The 18,107-nt window shown below is 42.2% G+C and overlaps 1 protein-coding gene across 2 annotated transcripts; it reads left to right on the top strand.

Moving 5' to 3' along the window:
• The first annotated feature begins 541 nt into the window (after positions 1-541).
• SLC7A2 (solute carrier family 7 member 2) lies at positions 542-17,690 on the top strand. 2 transcript variants are annotated; one of them, XM_008146229.3, is made up of 11 exons: positions 542-926; positions 1,403-1,558; positions 5,196-5,361; positions 6,582-6,715; positions 7,622-7,844; positions 9,633-9,772; positions 12,197-12,299; positions 13,188-13,393; positions 14,672-14,838; positions 15,937-16,045; positions 17,469-17,690. In XM_008146229.3, exons 1-11 carry the CDS (start codon positions 551-553, stop codon positions 17,663-17,665), a joined length of 1,977 nt encoding a protein of 658 aa, XP_008144451.2. In that variant the 5' UTR covers positions 542-550; the 3' UTR covers positions 17,666-17,690. The 2 variants fall into 2 exon arrangements, with proteins under 2 accessions (XP_008144451.2, XP_008144452.2); XM_008146230.3 differs by lacking the exon at positions 9,633-9,772 and adding an exon at positions 10,036-10,172 and having other exon boundaries at positions 551-926.
• Positions 17,691-18,107: the final 417 nt, after the last annotated feature.

Below are 18,107 nucleotides of genomic sequence, written 5' to 3' on the forward strand. Positions count from 1 at the left end.
GCACCCCAAATAAGCCATTGTCTCAGCCCCTTATAAAAGGGCATGTCTGAGTGAACTCTTAAGAAATTCACCGCTTTTGGCTCATGAAGCCCTCCTGATGGCTCTGGCCACACCTCTAGCAACAAGTCAATAGGGGAAATAATGAACAACATAAACTGATGAACAAAAACAGACCCGGAGACAGGGAAGCATCGATCAGACTGTCAAACCTCCGAGGGAAGGTAGGGGAGGATGGGGGTAAGAGGGAGAGATCAACCAAAGGACTTGTATGCATGCATATGAGCCTAACCAGTGGTCATGGACAACAGGGGGGTGGGGGCATGCGTGGGGAGGGGTTTGGGATGGGAATGGGGGGTTGAGGACAAATATGTGATACCTTAATCAATAAAAAAAATTTTTAAAAAACGTCAACAAAAACAAAAATCCAGGCGCCATAACTGAGCTGAGAAGCTGGGCCTCGGATTGGAGGGATGATGATTCCAGACCAGCCTCTAACGTCCTCCCCGCCCCTCTCTCCCTCCTCTCTCTCCCTCAGGTTGACCTTTTCACCATGATCCCCTGCAGAGCAGCGCTCTCTTTTGCCCGATGTCTGATCCGGAGAAAAATCGTCGTCATGGACGGCCTAGAAGATTCCAAATTAAGCCGTTGCTTATCCACCATGGACCTCATTGCCCTGGGGGTTGGAAGCACCCTCGGTGCCGGGGTTTATGTCCTGGCCGGGGAGGTGGCCAAGTCGGATTCAGGCCCCAGCATCGTCCTTTCCTTCCTCATCGCCGCCCTGGCTTCGGTGATGGCCGGCCTCTGCTACGCTGAATTTGGGGCCCGTGTTCCCAAGACGGGGTCCGCGTATCTGTACACGTACGTTACCGTTGGAGAGCTGTGGGCCTTCATCACCGGCTGGAACCTCATTTTATCCTATGTGATAGGTAGGTTTCCAAAAACCCGTCTACTTGTGTGGAGTGGTAGCATAGCTCTCCCGAGTCCGAGGCCTTAGGGCTCCCTTGTTGGTCTGATTTGGTTAATGACCATGGTCTTGAGTGTGAGAATCACATGATCCCCGGGTGCCTCCTTTTTCTCATCTCTACAGAGTCTCTCCTCCTCACTGCACAGCTGGGCGATTCTGCCTCATCTCTGAATACGCCGCTTAGTGGATTTATAAACCTCTTTTCAAAAATATAGCTCTTTAATGCAAATAAAGGTACCCGATTCTGCAGGTGATGGACTGGAGCATTTGATTACTAGGTTATAATTGTACTGTTATTAAATAATTGTATGTGGGATGAAAATGGCCAGGTCAGTCTGCACTAACCCATGTGTCTCCTAGAAGAGAGTAGCAAATGATGTCATGTTAATTTTCGCCCAGTGACCGTGTATTCTCTGAATGTCCTTGTGTTTTGGGAAGGTACGTCGAGTGTTGCAAGAGCTTGGAGTGGCACCTTTGATGAACTTCTGAACAAACAGATTGGCCAGTTTTTCAGGACGTACTTCAATATCAATTATACCGGCCTTGCAGAGTATCCGGACTTCTTTGCTGTCTTCCTCATATTGCTTCTATCGGGTAAGAAAACTAGTGACACTCCTCCCTGCAGTGAGCCAGACTCATTGTCCCAGGGAAATAGATTACCACTGAAATTGGGGCCTGTGTTCCCAAGACCAGGCAGCTTATTTCTACACTTAGATCATCATTGGAGATCCGTGGGCCTGGCTAGCATCCCATTTTATCTTAGGTGATAGGCATGCTTCCGAGAGACATCGGAATTGTGTCGAGGGGTAGAAATAGCACTTTCATCTTCATGGCACTTGGAATGCACTAAATAATAGCTGGAGGCCCATCAAACTTATAACACTCATTGGAGAGTTGCAGAAATGGCAGTGAAGTCTCAATAAGGAAGAATGTATAGTATTTGGCATTATTTCATCTTGTGTTATACAATTGAGGATATTTACAAGCATACTATTTCTGAAAGAAACTCTGTCTTTTCAATCATGCCATTATCTGTATACTGCAGGCATCTGGTGGGTTCTTTTTTTTGGGGGGGGGGGTTTGTTTGTTTGTTTTGATTTTTTTGTTCTTTTCCTGTTATTTTTTGGTGTAGACATCATATAGGAAAACGTACTTGGTAGTAGGATTCTTTTTGTTTTCACCAGCACTGTAGCATAGTGGTTTAGAAAGGCACAAGGGAATAGGGTCCGAGAAGCCAGGTTTCTCCTCCTACTCTACCACGTAGGGTCTCCCGAACATTGAGTGACTTCCTTTTCCCATGATTCAGTTTGCTCACCCATAGGTATCAGTGTCTCTCTTGCACAGGCTTCCTGCTTGGTACCTAGTAAGCACTTAGACGGAAGGCGGGTTTGTTTTGTGGGCGTAGTTAATCCCTGCTGTCCCCTTATATTTATCTGTTTTTAACTATTTGAATGTTTTCTATATTGATTGTAATCCCTACCTGCATTCCTGCTAAAACCCATCAAGGATTGCACTAAGAATAAAATCCACCTTTTTTTCCACTTCCTACTTGACATACACTGCTAATCTGCCCCTTGTTTTCCTAGCCAACCTTATCTCTAACTCTGTCCTTCCTTGGTTGCAAACATTCTATAATGAATGTTTACTTGTAAAGTTATATACTCTTTAAGATAGCTTTACCCTTTAAAAGTTGGTTGTTAATGAAATGTTTTGTAAAGGGATAGGGTTAGGGGCATGAACAAAAACGATAGATCTGTAATATTTGGCATTTTGCTCTAATATCAAGAAAAATCACATTACTTGTTTTTCAACAGGTGATAGATTTTGTTTTGGTTTCTAAACAGCCTTGCTAAGATGAAATTAGTTAGATCATATTTTATTTAGGGATGGTTTCAATGAACTTAAAGTATTCAGCTAAACAATGGGAAGCGTGTCGCTATGACACAGTTCGGATCACTAAATTCCACAGCAAGACTCGGGCCTTGGCTTGCGTCTTTTGTTGAGTTCTTGACCTTCGTGTCTCTACTTTAAATAGAGGCTAAGCTTACAAGCTAACATTGTTCTTAGTATCTTTGAAGATCAAAACCTCCTATTACAAATCTTTATTCGGAGTGTAATACCAAATATCTTGGCAACTGAAGCTGTTATTTCTTAAGGGCCCAAGGGAAGTGTATGCAGTATTTGGATGAGATATTTATTGCTCTCTAATCTACTGGCTGGAGATGGGGATCTCAGAATAGAGAGGGCACGTGGGGTATTGGGAAGCTTTCCTAGGGCATGACAGTGGCTTTGCTACTTTGCAGTGTGTATAGTGGCATAGAGCATAGTGTGTATTTCCTAGGTGTATAGTGGTTCCTGAGCGACGGGGAGTTACAGAGTCATAGTTCTACTGACTATACAATTTTCCTTTATGTTGTTAATGTAGTTACATTAGTGTACATTCTGGGAATTATAAAGGAAGAGGAATGAAATTTGGCTTCTCTCATCTCTACTTGTAGAGTTGTGCTTATGAGGTCAGGGGTGTGTAGATGAGAAAGAAGCAAGTAAACATAGGGCCTAATCCTTTCATCTCAATAATTTCCTCAAAGTGAAAAATAAATTTTATTTGATTATACTTATTCATATCTATATAAGGTGGATTAAAGATATAAATATAATCATAAAAAGAACACAAAGGTGAATGTTTGGGGGATTAATAGTAGGGAAAATCTAAAGGTAGAAACTAAAAAGGAAAACTTTATATTCTAAAACACTAATATTAAAAGAAAATGATAAACTGGGAAAAACGAGGTAATACATGATAGAGAGGTTATAGCATTATTGTTATATAAATACATCTTATAAATCAATATGAACAAGAATAGCCTAACACAGTAGTCGGCAAACTCATTAGTCAACAGAGCCAAATATCACAGTACAACGATTGAAATTTCTTTTGAGAGCCGAAAACTGACTTCTGCGCATGGGCCACGAAGTTTCAATCGCACTGTACGTGTGCACCCACACGTGGTATTTTGTGGAAGAGCCACACTCAAGGGGCCAAAGAGCCGCATGTGGCTCATGAGCCGCAGTTTGTCGACCGCTGGCCTAACAGAAAAAAATGGGCAATTTAAAGTGGGCCAAAGATTATGGAGAATATTTTGATAATATGAAGCAAAAGCCTTGTATAAAAGTACATGGCCTTGATACAATATTAAATTTTAGAAAATTATTGTCAAGAAATAATTAGAAAGTGTAAAAAGATATTTATGTCAATACTGTTTATAGTAGTAAGAAACTAAAGTGGCCTGGTTGTCTCTAAATAAGAGATAAAAGTGCAGTGTCTCCATATAGAGGGAGAGTATGTGGCCATTAGAAATGTATTTGTTGCCCTAGCCGATTTGGCTCAGTGGGTAGGACATCGGCCTGTGAACTGAAGGGCCCAGGTTTGATTCCAGTCAAGGGCATATGCCTGGTTGTAAGCTCAATCCCCAGTGTGGGGTGTGCAGGAGGCAGCCAATCAATGATTCTCTCTCATCATTGATGTTTCTATCTCTCTCTCCCTCTCCCTTCCTCTCTGAAATCAATGAAAATATATTTTTTAATGTATTTGTTGACATAGAGATGTGTGTGTGTGTGTGTGTGTGTGTGCGCGCGCGCGCGTGCACGCACGCAAATTTCTAGACAGGAGATTAATCTTGATTTTATTTCCTTTATATGTTGTCTGTGTCTTCGAATTACTTGGATAGGAAATTGATTACTTTTACAATCAGAATATGAAATAAAACTGTAAAGATGAGAATCGACCTAACTATCTTTTTGGCATGACAATTAATTGTTTATGTTTATGTATATAGTAAATATGAGGCAGACATATGATTGAGCTTTTACCTTCAAAATTTTGCAGCTTAATTAACCTTGGAATGGCTTTAGAACAGCATTTCATGAAAACGAAGTTACTTTACCTCTAGCTACCAATGGGTAGTAATAGCCAAGGTGATGGGATTTGTCTGTTTCCAGGCTGGTGTGGTGTCTGGTAGCTGTGAGCACATCTGCCTTCTGGTTGGTTGGATTCAGAGATACTGTGTCTCAATTAGGCCAGTGAGTAAGCACTCACAACAGAAAGGGACGAATCGGACTTAAATATGTGAATGCTGGTGAAATAACATCCTAAAGCCTGTAACTGCCTCAAAAAGCCATTACCTTTCCTAAAGCTTAGGTCAGACTCAAAACACCCTTTCTTCTTCCATAGGTCTTCTGTCTTTCGGGGTAAAAGAGTCTGCTTGGGTGAACAAAATCTTCACAGCTGTCAACATCCTGGTCCTTCTCTTTGTTATGATTGCTGGGTTTGTGAAAGGAAACGTGGCAAACTGGAAGATTAGTGAAGAATTTCTCAAGAATATATCAGCAACTGCCAGGTAAAATATTTGGATTTTTTCCTCCTCTTGTTCTCTTTTTCTTGTTTTTTGTTTTTTTTTTTAATTTACTCACTGGTGTCTTACTTATGTTACCTTTTTTTTCGAACAATGGTTCTCAAACTTTTTGCTCTGGAGACCTTTCTGAGTTTCTGTCCTATTCCAAGACTCTTCCTCCTGTTCACTGCCTCCCTCCCCACTCCCTGCAGACATGAATGCATAGGTGTGCTCACCATTGAGCTGCTGTGGAAGCCATGCGACTGCTGGCTCTCACGCTCTGCTCCAGGTGTAGGGGAAGGAAAAGGGAGACTCTAACCATTGGACAAATGCTTTTATTTTCTCCCAAAGGTTTGCTACCTCTACATAACAAGGAGTATTTTTAAGTCATTCATCTTTTAGTTCGCCTATTGGGACCACCATTTGGTTTCATTGCATTTTCCAGCCTTGTAGTGAATTTCAGGCCTTGTTTTTTGGAGAATGTTTTTAGTTGCATAAGCAGACTTGTCCTTGCACTTCACTTTAAACTAGATGGTCTCAAAAATTAAATAAATAATAGTGTACAAAATGGTTTATCCTAAGGTTTATTTAATCATAATTCTCATTTGTGCATGTAAAATAAGATTACAAAAATATTGATTACACACATTTGTAATACCTTAATCAATAAAAAAAATATATCGATTATACGGAGTGAGGTATATCTACCTGAGTTTCTTTACATGACTTGTTAGTAGGCACTCTGATGAAGCAAAAATTGTATCCTCTGGTTTTAATACAGTTTTTAACATGCAAGGACATGTTCAACTTTAGTATTGTTAACCAAGCCGAGAGAATTCTATTTCACCTTTTCAGATGCCTTTCTAGTAAAGTTTTCACTGCTGCCCAACTGTCCGTGAGAAGAGGAAGTGTCCTGATTTTCTTTCAGATCAGGGTCCCCAGATGGAGTCTCTGCCTGGCTATGAGTTCCATCCAGAGGGGGTCTGGGCCTCGGCTCCTGCTGTCAGTCAGCCTCTGACCAAGATCAGTGTTGGTACCCCTGAGAAGATGCTGTTGTTGGGGTACCACTGTGTTCTCTAGGACAGAGTCAGAGAATCAGGGTTTGCTCTTAGCGTATCAGCTTCAGAGCTGATGAGCACGCAGCCTCCTCAGGGCATTGATTCAGTCACATCACCAGAAGCAGTGTCCTATGAAAATGACTTTCCGACCTATGTTCTCTCCCTTAGAGAGCCACCTTCTGAAAATGGAACAAGTCTCTATGGGGCCGGTGGCTTCATGCCGTACGGCATTGCGGGAACGTTGGCCGGGGCTGCAACCTGCTTTTATGCCTTTGTGGGATTTGACTGCATTGCAACAACTGGTAAGAGCAGAGTCCTGGCTCCAGGTCTAAGGGAGAGGGTCTCTTTGTACCACATGAGTACCTGTGGGTGGCAGCAGAGAGTCCAGGAAAGAGAATGGGATTTAGACCGGGTTCCAGATCCAGTTGTGACACCTGCTGTATATGACAAAAAGGAACTTGTATGAAACAACCTGAGCCTTGGTGTCCAGGTTGGTGAAATTGGGAGAGTGGTACCTACCCCTCAGATGTTTGAAGGTTACCTAAGAGATACACACACACACACACACACACACACTATCCTCAACCTTCTATCTGGACATGCTATCACAATGAGTAACCAATGATAATCACACTCTTAAATGATCTCTTCTCTATTAGGACAATATATTGTGATAATTCTGTCCTCTTAATCTTATACAAGGAAATCATCATGCCAGAATCACTCTCCAAGTATCTACTCTGGGTTCATATTTTTTGCATGGTTTATAATCTATCGTGTGTTGGATGCTTCAAATGCCACGTCTTATTAGAAGGACTCAAAGTATACTATTTTCTATTGAAACTAGAGTTCAATATAAAGTAGCTGAATTGGGTAGAAGTTTATCTGAAGCCTTCATATTTAAGGACCTACAGAATGGCATGACAGGCATTTAATCTCTGTGGGTGAATCGTTTTCAAAATGAATTAAGACTGCCTTCCTACCACTAACCATTTAATAGTGCTGGTATACCCTGTTTTCTGGAATTGGATTTTTATGTGATAGCCGTGTACCCTTAACAGGAGAGAGAATTTCATGTAGAATAGGTGGATCAAGCTAAGAACACAGAAGGGCCAAAAGCAGAGCAGAATGACCGTGGAGGAGGAGGAAAATGCATGGCTTACCTATTCATGTTTTATTCGACACTCGAACCTTTTATGTTTCCTTAGGTGAAGAGGTCCGGAATCCTCAGAAAGCTATTCCTATCGGAATTGTGACTTCTCTGCTTGTTTGCTTTATGGCCTATTTTGGGGTCTCTGCCGCTTTAACACTTATGATGCCGTACTACCTCCTCGATGAAAAGAGCCCCCTTCCTGTAGCATTTGAGTACGTCGGATGGGGTCCTGCCAAATACGTCGTGGCTGCGGGCTCCCTCTGCGCATTGTCAGCAAGGTACATTGCATTGCCTCCGGGGCGGGGCTGTTTGGGTTTCTGCAAGTGTAGTCCCTGTTTAAAGATTCCTTTTGTGTGCTTTTAAAATAATCCTGATTTCAGGAACATATTATGCAGTTATGTATTCTCTGAATAGTATGCCTGGAATTGCTATCTTTATCTTAAGTGATAAAGTCTTTTAACTCCATCAGTCTAGAGTCAGTTTCTCAAGATAATGACGGTCCAAGCTTCAGCAGAAATACCATACAGGATTGGGACAGGCATCCACATGCATATACATATGTGTCACACGTATTCATATATGTGTGTATTATCAAACTTTAGGATGCTTATACTAGTATGTTTCCATGCTGGCCCAGACAATTGAAACCCTAGGTACAGACTTGACATTGTCTTTTAAAGTAACCTCAAGTCCATGGGCATGGAAGCCATATGCTGTGGCATTGTTAAATGTAATGTGCTTTTTATCGGGAAACACTGAGACATTTCCACTTAGCACTGATGAAAGTGAACTTGGTCTGGAGAAAGAAATGACCCTTCTCAAATTCATGGTGGAAATTTGTATAACATCTATCCGAAAACGAAAGGGTCGTTGTATCTCAAGTGTTTGCATTTTCAGTAGCTGCTTGTTTTAACACTTCAGAATTCATTTCCCAGCTTTCCTGACTACTCATATTTTCAATTGTGATCATAAGATATTTAATTCTAGTATTATACTGTGCTGTGTAGTAGAGCATTCTTACAAAAAGAAAATTGATCTCTGCCTGATTACTAATTTTTTAAAGTAAAAATAATTAAAGTCTGATATTGGATGAAGAAATATTTCATATAATTTATCAGCCTAGCCTTTTTTTTCCTCAAATCTATTTTATTTTCTATTCAAGATAATGTGAAGTAGCAATTAGGAATTACTCCCATTGGTTTCTTAGCCATCTGCTAAGAGTAAGGTTTATTCTGAATAGTTTCAAATAGTTTCAAAAAACTGAACTGTGATGATACCTTGCCAACCAGTCTTAGAAGAGACGGACCCAAATTCACTGTGGCCAACTTCAACCCAGCTTTATTAAAAATAAAGAAGATGGATTTTTAAAAATAAAACATCTTACTCATTTTCTCTTAAATGGTTCTTTTTCAACACTAAGCCATATATGGAATGGTACTGCCAGTAAACATACAGGTTTTTCTGAAGTATCTGAAGTTTTCTTAAACTTTTCATCATGGCTATATCTATGTACTGATTTTACAGTGAGTTGATTTTTAAAATCTTGATTATCTTGTGATGCTGGGAATTATTACTAATTTGATCAAAGATCAGGCTATATGGGGAAAATAATGGTAAGATAAATATTAAAAATATATAATTATTAAATAAATGAAGGGGCTATTCTATGAATCAAGTTACTTAATCTCTTTTAAAAAGACATGTCAATTTAGGAATTTTATTTCCTGAGTTATTGCCATTAAAAATGGCTTAATGATATGATTGCTTTGTTTTTCTTGTTACGTCTTAATTTTTAGTTTTAATTCAGTAATAATCATGGGCATGCACAAATTACTTGCATTGTTGTTAGTCTGATCATTGTGCTATGCAGATCTCTGCAACAGAATAATAAGTGCACAGTGGTAAACATTGGCAATATTTTTAAATGCCCAATCATAATTTTAAGAATAACAAGACTTCATAATCATCGCTGTGTGCTGCGTTTTATACAATTGCTTAATTGGAGATCTGGGGTGTAATCGTGCATGAACATGTTTGCATACTGCATGTGTTTGCTTTTTATTCAGTCTTCTTGGATGCATTTTCCCAATGCCTCGTGTAATCTATGCTATGGCGGAGGATGGGTTGCTTTTCAAATGTCTAGCTCAAATCAATTCCAAAACGAAGACACCAATAATTGCTACTTTATCATCGGGTGCGGTGGCAGGTGAGAGAGAGTTAACTTTTATTAAGAAACGGGGGTGGGGATGTCTATTTTCATCAAGGATTCTGAAAAAGTATGGAAACTTAGGTGGTTTTCTGTTTTGATTCACATGAAGATCAATAACTTGTTTGCAAATGTTTCCTGTATTGAATTTTTTTTGGCAATGGTTGGTTCTGCACTTTAGTGTGTCCAGTCTGTACTTGTATCTACCTGTCTAGAAAAATGCTTGTCATAACTCACATGGATTATGAATTTTTCTGTTCTAGTCTTCTGGGCTCTATGTTTCCTTTACCCCGAATTCTGTTTGCCATGGCCCGGGATGGCTTACTCTTTAGATTTCTTGCCAAACTGAGTAAGAGGCAGTCACCAGTTGCTGCCACACTGACTGCAGGGGTCATTTCTGGTAAGCTTTCCAAACATAGGCTCCTTCCATGTTGGACTTGAACGTTTTGTGCGCATGCATGGACTTACAAGGAGGGTCTGCTTGCTGTGCATGTAAGTTACGAACAAAATCACTGAGAAATGATGGTCTGGGCATTGGGAAGACATCTGAAAATCGTGGTGGCAGCGGTTTCCTGAAATTCATTCATAATCGACCCTTTTGGGATTTTTTTTTTTTTTTGCCATTTTGTTATTTTAACCTTTGGGGCTTCTAACAAATGTGCAAAGGGTTATAATGGTTGTTCGCTTTATGTCAGGTATTAAATGCTTTTCAGATTGATTAGCACATAAAATTGTATCGCTGACACACAGCATTTTAATTAAAGAATGATTACTTAATTTTGGACATATTGATTAAAAATAATTACGTAGTATTTCCTTGTTTGTCCAGGATTTAAGCTGAATATTGGTGAAGGGACAGAGGGTTATTGAAAAGCTAAAGCTCACCCATTCCTTTTTTTTCTTTTTTTTTCTTTTTCTTTTTAAAATATATTTTATTGATTTTTTACAGAGAGGAAGAGAGAGGGATAGAGAGTTAGAAACATCGATGAGAGAGAAACATCGATCAGCTGCCTCCTGCACACCCCCTACTGGGGATGTGCCCGCAACCAAGGTACATGCCCTTGACACGAATCGAACCTGGGACCCTGGAGTCCGCAGGCCGACGCTCTATCCACTGAGCCAAACCGGTTTCGGCAGCTCACCCATTCTTAATTAAGCATAAGGAATGTCCAAGATGACTGGTACTTGGCTGTGGTAGTCACTGCCGTTAGAATGGCAGACGACCCACTTCCCGGGGCCTCACTGTTCCTTCGGTCTCTAAACCCCATGAGGAACCCATTTCTCCTTTCATCAGTTTTGGTTCCTAAATCATGTGCAAGAACCCCAGAAGCTTACCTTTTGGCATATCATGATAACCATGTCAAAAGCCTGTGGCCAGATTTTATTGCAGAAATTTTCAGGTATTCTACAGATCAAGACAGAGAGGCCTTAAAGGTCCTGTTACAAGAAGCAAGAGAGGGAGAGTCTAGCAAGCTTTATGGATAAAATGACAGACTGTCTAGGTGTTGTAGCAATCCAAACCAAAAATGATCATTGTGTTGAGGCTCTCAATTGTTGGGAAATGAGGGTAGGGAATGCTCATGTTTAATTGTGTGTGAAATGGGTTGTTTTTTTCAGAGACAAAAGTGTTTGTCTAAACAGCTTCACTTTGTATATATTTTCTCATAGATTTGGCACTTCGTTAGGCATACATTGGAAGGTCGAGTCACTTCTTTTCTAATCTCTGCACCATAAATGAAAGTTGTACTAGATAATCTGCAGCCCATTTTATTATTAAACGGTGCCTTATGATATTGTAGTTTAAAATCATGGCAAAGGATCACACATTTTATTAACTCCATAAAAACTTTTCTTTTTTCCAGCAGAACTTTACCCAGTTATATTCAGAATTTTATATATTATAGATATATTGTGTATTCAGAATTTTAAAAAATTTATTCTTCCTTCCTTAATTTGGCAGTATAACAAGATATTAAAATTATTAATTAAAAGAAGATAATTGTGACAAGAGGCTTTTTGTCAATATTTTTATTTCATGCTCCCATCTTATTGTGCTTGATTTTTTAATTAGATCAGATTGCTTGTAGGGATAATTAATTATGTCCTTCTATCTTGGCCATCTTATTTTGGCTAGCTGTGATTCTTACCAACACATTGAGGCCAATATTTTTTAAAGTAATCAAAGTAGATGGTTTTTAATAATCAAAGTAGTAACTATCAGTCTGATAACTGAGGGGTTTTGAAGTTTTGTTAGCAGTTTATATGATCCAAAAAACATCCTATTAATTGTGAGAAATATAATTTATATACCTTGTTCGACTTACCATTGGTACTAAAACAACAACAAAAATGACAGTCAGTTATCAGCTTTACGGAATTTTATCCGAGGCCATTTCCTTCACCATCCTTTTCGTTCCTCCATAGCGGTGATGGCGTTTCTTTTTGACCTGAAGGCACTCGTGGACATGATGTCCATCGGCACTCTCCTGGCCTACTCTCTGGTCGCAGCCTGCGTCCTCATCCTCAGGTGAGCCATCCTTGCTGTGAGAAGGTTCTGGAGGGTGTGGAAGTAAAGGAAGTGAGAGCTCACCATCCCTGCTTCCTAGGAGTTAGCAGTCTCAGAGTGAGAGGCTATGGGCATACAAACGTCAATATAAAGTATTGGTCCTTAGCCAAGAATCAAATACAATTGATAGTTAGCAGGAGTTGGGTTGGCCCAATTCTATGTGAACGGCAGGTTTCCATCTATATATATAAAGGCCTAAGTGACCAAACGACCGAACAACTGGTTAACCGGTCGCTATAACGCACACTGACCACCAGGGGGCAGACGCTCAATGCTGGAGTTGCCCCCTGGTGGTCAGTGCGCTCCCACAGCCAACCTCCCATGGTCCCTCTCCCCAGCTGGCCAGCCAACCTCCCGCAGCCCCTCCCCGTGGCCGGCCAACCTCCTGCGGCCCCTCCCCCCGGCCAACCTCCCGCCGCCCTGATCAGCCCCAATCACTGGCCAGGCCGAGGGACCTCACCTGCATGAATTCAGACACTGGGCCTCTAGTATGTGTAAAGACACTTAAAAATACTATACTTCGCTGATACATAACCAGAGTTTCTGTGCTGTTTTCGTGAATGTCTCCTTGGGGCATAGATATTTTGGTAAAAATCACCGTTATCACAGTTGCCTCATTTGAAACTGTAACTCTCTTCTGCATCTAATAAATAAATTCAATGGCCATCAAAGGAAATTCAGAGTAGCTGCAGATACCATACTGAGTGGGATTGTGTTCTGACTCCGCACGCTCAGGGGCTGCACCAGCTGCGGCACTGTCCCATGTCTCGCTGAGAGTCCCAGGAGCTTGTGTCATTGGGACCAAGTGTCTCTTTGAGAATCAAGACACCCACATTTATTTGGGGACAGGTACCAGCCCAGTCTGTCGTACGAGCAGCCCAGATATTCTCCTGAGAAAGAAGCTCTGGAGTCGTGCGCCGGGGCGGACTCGGAAAGCGCATCCCAGGTCACCATGCTGCAGGGACAGGGTTTCAGCCTGCAGACTCTCTTCAGCCCCTCGGCTCTGCCCACAAAGCAGTCGGCTTCTCTCGTGAGCTTCCTGGTAGGATTCCTGGGTAAGTCCTCTCCACTGTGTGCATTAGAAAGGGCCAGCAGGAGTGTGTAGATGGAGCAAGTGGGATGTGAGAGAGGACACACGGCCTCGTGTTACTCTAGACCTGATTAGCCACTTCCTGGAGCCCTGAAATGTCCATGTAGTGGGTCACTAGACTTGAGATCAACTTTTTATATTTTTATTTTTTTAATGTATAGTTTATTGATTTCAGGGAGGAAGGGAGAGGGAGAGAGAGATAGAAACATCAATGATGAGAGAGAATCATTGATCAGCTTGCCTTCTGCACACCCCCTACTGGGGATCAAGCCCACAACCCGGGCATATGCCCTGACCGAGAATTAAACCGTGACCTCCTGGTTCACAGGTTGATGCTCAAATACTGAGCCATGCCAGCCAGGTGAGATATCATCTTTAGATTAGCAGGATACATGTATCATATTTTGGTAAATGAAGAAGACAGGAAGAAATTCATAAGGTGAGAGGGTTAGAAGGAGGACATTGGTACATTTCATCAGCTGTTAGGGAGCTTCCTGTGTGAAAGCATTTGGCCAAGTACACCTGCCAATCACGGAACTGGGACCCAGGAGACTGGGAGGCAATCTAGAAAAGCCTGTCTGCTTACCCCCAGTTATGCAATCTTTCACATTTTCGGCAACATTTGTTGAGCATCATCTATGTGTCCGGAACTTTGCTGGGCACTTGGGATATCAAGAGAGATGGGTGCCCTCACTGGGCTTTACAACCCAAGGCTATGGGTGGCAAGCTAGGGGAGGTACAGGTTTCACTGAGAGTACATCGGAGGGACCCCTAATGCAGACTTGATGGTCAGAGACAGGGCCGGGAGAGGGGCGGGGGCGATGTCACTCTCTGAAACAGGGAGAAAAGATGCAGGTCATATTGTATTTGTTTACATTAGCAAGTGGTGTTTGCAACAGCTGAAAGTGGGCCAAGGGCACTATCCACCCCTGACAATGGCCCCTCAGTCCACGTGGTAGAGTCTGAGACAGTAGCAGACGAGGTGGCACCTGGGCAGGAAAAGCAGGAGGTCGTGCTGTCGGGAGGTTGACTTCCGAGGAGGAGACAGTCGCGAGTAAGCAAGTAGCGTTGCTTCATTCAACGAGATCAGCCCTTGCTGCCCTCAAGGAAAAGGAAGAATCTGAGTATTTGGCCAAGTAGATATGTAAAGAGCGCGATACCTTATCTAAATGGACTGTTGGAACTGAGGCATCTGAATGAAGTGTGGCTGCTGATTTTTTGCACACACGCATCTCCTTTGCAGCCTTTCTCGTGTTGGGCCTGAGCATTTTGACCACGTACGGGGTCCAGGCCATCGCCAGGCGGGAAGCATGGAGTGTGGCTCTCCTGGTGCTGTTTCTCGTCCTCTGCATCGCCATCGTCTTCATCATCTGGAGGCAGCCCCAGAACCAGCATAAAGTATCCTTTATGGTACGTGCGCCTTGTCCCCGGAACGTTGATTTTTAGGAGTTGTTTCTTTTCAAAACCAAAACGAAACACTTGCGATGAAGTTAGCCAATGAACAAGAGCGTCGCAATTCTTTGAGATGTTCCTTTTTGTCCCATGTATTCTGCCTGCGTTGGCTGTGTTACTGCCATTTTCAAAAACTTGAGGATGCTCCTCTCACAATATTATACATCACTAGCGTTCCCGTTGCAGGAAAAATCCTGCAATAGGATTTCCTGCTGCACTCTACCCTGCCTCCCCTCCGCCCTTGTCACCCGCCCCGCCTTCTCCTCCAGCCCGCCTGCTTTTCCCTTCACCCCCGGCCCTGACTTCGCTCCTCCCTTCTCCTCCCCTGCCCCTCCTGGCTTGCTTGCTTCTTCGAAGCTTTACTCCCTTCTGCAGCTCTTGGCTTTTTTCGACACTGTCTTGATATGCAAATTAGCCACCATCTTTGGTGGGGTAATTTGCATACTCGTCCTGATTGGCTGGTGGGCGTGGCTTGGCTGGTGGGTGTGGCTTAGGTGTAGCAAAGGTGTGGTCAATTTGCATATTTGTCTATTATTAGATTAGATAGTAACCAGATTTCTTGTCCAGTAATCTATAGTATCAACGGAGTAATTAGAATATCTTATTTTAGGAAGTCAGGACCATCTCAGGAAGGTTATTCCCACCAAAATACCCTTTCACTGCACATGAGATGATCCTGTCCCACTCGAACTCAGAGCAGGTTTCAGCTGGGAGTGTCCCCCGAGCTGCGGTGTGTATCCAGGGTTACAGAGGCATGTCCTGTTGATGTCCCAGGGGAACCTGCAACCCCGAACTGAACCACGCCGTGAAGCCAGTTGCATCTCGGCGATGGTGCAGGTGTTCGCAGGCTGGACCGGTCCTCTGTGGCTGTGGCCGCAGGGAACAGTGCTCTCCGTAGTGCTCTTCAGAAGAGTGCTTTTTTACTCGTGTTGTCCTTTCCGTGAAACGGTACACTTACACAGAATGCAAGTGTGTACTGCGCCAAATTGGTTACCGCCGAGTGGGAATGTGCTTTCAAACTTCAGAGTGTATTTACGAAGCTGTTTTCCCCCTCAGGTCCCGTTCTTACCGTTTCTGCCAGCGTTCAGCATCCTGGTGAACATTTACTTGATGGTCCAGCTGAGCGCGGAGACTTGGATCAGATTTAGCATTTGGATGGCACTTGGTAGGTCTTTTAATATTCTGGCTTTCTCAGCTCTGGCTCTCTCTTTCTGATTTCTGCACTGTGATTGGAGTAATGCTTCCAAATTCCCCCTCCCCGCCAATTTCTTCCTTTCCCAATTTTGAGAACATCTGAGTGCTTGCTTTTCCACAGGTTTTCAGATGCCTTTTAAAAACTCGAGTCTCCAAGTAACCCTGTAGAACCCATAGGTTCTATTTCCTTCAACTTGATAAATAAGAAAAATTAAGCCCCAAAATGTCAAAGAAACTAATTTACAAATGGCAGCCAAAGACTGATCCCAAAGTGAGCCAGCGGATTTTTGGAGACATTTTGAATGAGCTAGTAGCAATACCTACATACACACACATGTGTATGTGTGTGTGTGTGTGTGTGTGTGTGTGTGTGTGTGTGTGTGTGTGTAAATATTTTTTCTGAAACCTAAATTTATTAGAGCCTTGTAGGGGATTTAACATTAAATAACACGAGTTAGCGTATTTATATCTATACCACTTTGCTTTTCATTTTGACTTCTTCAATTTTGTATGTGAAGATTGAGGTAGAAATTAAGAGTTTACGTTTGTTGTAACTCAAGCACTGAGCACTGACTACCTTCAAAATGTGAGCTGAAGTAGTGAGAAATGAGAGTTAAATTTGCATTGGTTTTGGTGGCCTGAGGAGTTTGGGTTGATGCTTTTTGACAGTCCTCCCATTGGCTCAATAAGAATGAATGTAACTCACTTTGGTGTATGTATGTATGTGTTTGCTTTGGCTGTAAATTAACTTATTTTCAGTTTCAGCCACCAACCCCACTTGAATTGATGGGAGAATGAACCTCAGTCCATTTTGCCCATCTTCCCCCCCACACACCCACACTCATACACTTGAACTTGGATAAAGGCATGAATTACAGAGTCAGATTCTCTGGATTTGAATCCAGCTCTGCCATTGATTAGCTGGGTGACCTAGTTTTGTGCCTTAGTGTCTGTAAAATGGTCATGTTAGTACCTTTATCTGAGGACAGGGAGGGCTGGATCCTTGGACCTCTGAGGACAGGAGAGGAAATAGAATCATTCCTGATAATTGGACATGCCCAAATGCTAATTGGTAGCCTACTTCCCATAATGTTAAAGCGGAAAATTATAATGCATTTCACATCAACCCAAAACTCTCAACCAGTCCTTAAAAACAACAACACTAAAGCCCAGCAGAATGTCCATATATAAAAGTAATAAACTATTTTTTGGAGGATCCTTAAAACATTGTCTTCTAATCCCCGTCAGCACGGCTGTTAACAGTTGCTCTAGACACATAACTTGGCCTCTCCCGGTGACACAGAAAGAGAAGGCAAAAGGCCCTATTGAGTTTGTATTAAATTGTCCATGTTCCAACAGTCGTTTTCTGACACCGATACTTTGTTCTCTAAAAGGTTTCCTGATTTACTTCACTTACGGCATTCGACACAGCCTGGAGGGGACTTCAAGGGATGAAGATGAAGACGAAGATTCGTATTCAGACAACATTAACGCAGCAACCGAAGAGAAAGCTGCCATTCAAGCAAATGACCATCACCAGAGAAACCTCAGTTTACCTTACATACTCAATGAAAAGACGAGCGAATGCTAACGCTTGTAGGAGCCGAACAGGTCATAGTCTTCATGTGTGTATCCTACACTGAGCAAACGGGCAGGATGTCCTCATCGTGCTTGCTTGTCATGGGTTTGCTGCAGACATAGTTCACCCTAATTTATACTCACCTGGACAGCACCTCTCAGGTGGTGGATTTTACCTGGGGAAACCTGAGCTCTCTCCTAGTGCTATCTCCCAGACAGTGTGTGTGCATGTGTGTATGTGTGTATGTGTGTGTCTGTGTTGGGGAATACGCATGGTAAAAGTTGTTGGTGTTTTTACTGTTACTGCTTGACATTTTTCCAGTGTTTGTCATGATTTGGGGTCATATGGTACACATACTGAAATAGAAGTAATCACTGAATCAAAGAGTGTTTTGTATGTGCTTGGTATTGTTAGGGAAATGACTGTTGCTTTTCCTTGTTAGATTTCATTAATG

Source organism: Eptesicus fuscus, chromosome 8, assembly GCF_027574615.1.
Source record: "Eptesicus fuscus isolate TK198812 chromosome 8, DD_ASM_mEF_20220401, whole genome shotgun sequence".
Classification (NCBI taxonomy): Eukaryota; Metazoa; Chordata; class Mammalia; order Chiroptera; family Vespertilionidae; genus Eptesicus; species Eptesicus fuscus.

What these genes read in the sequence shown, in the direction of transcription:
- SLC7A2 (XM_008146229.3), top strand. Translation starts at nt 551, where the DNA reads ATGATCCCCTGCAGAGCAGCGCTCTCTTTTGCCCGATGTCTGATCCGG. An exon ending in ATCATCGGGTGCGGTGGCAG is followed by an intron (nt 9,773 to 12,196) that starts GTGAGAGAGAGT and finishes GTTCCTCCATAG; the next exon opens with CGGTGATGGCGTTTCTTTTT. An exon ending in GCCTGCGTCCTCATCCTCAG is followed by an intron (nt 12,300 to 13,187) that starts GTGAGCCATCCT and finishes ATTTGGGGACAG; the next exon opens with GTACCAGCCCAGTCTGTCGT.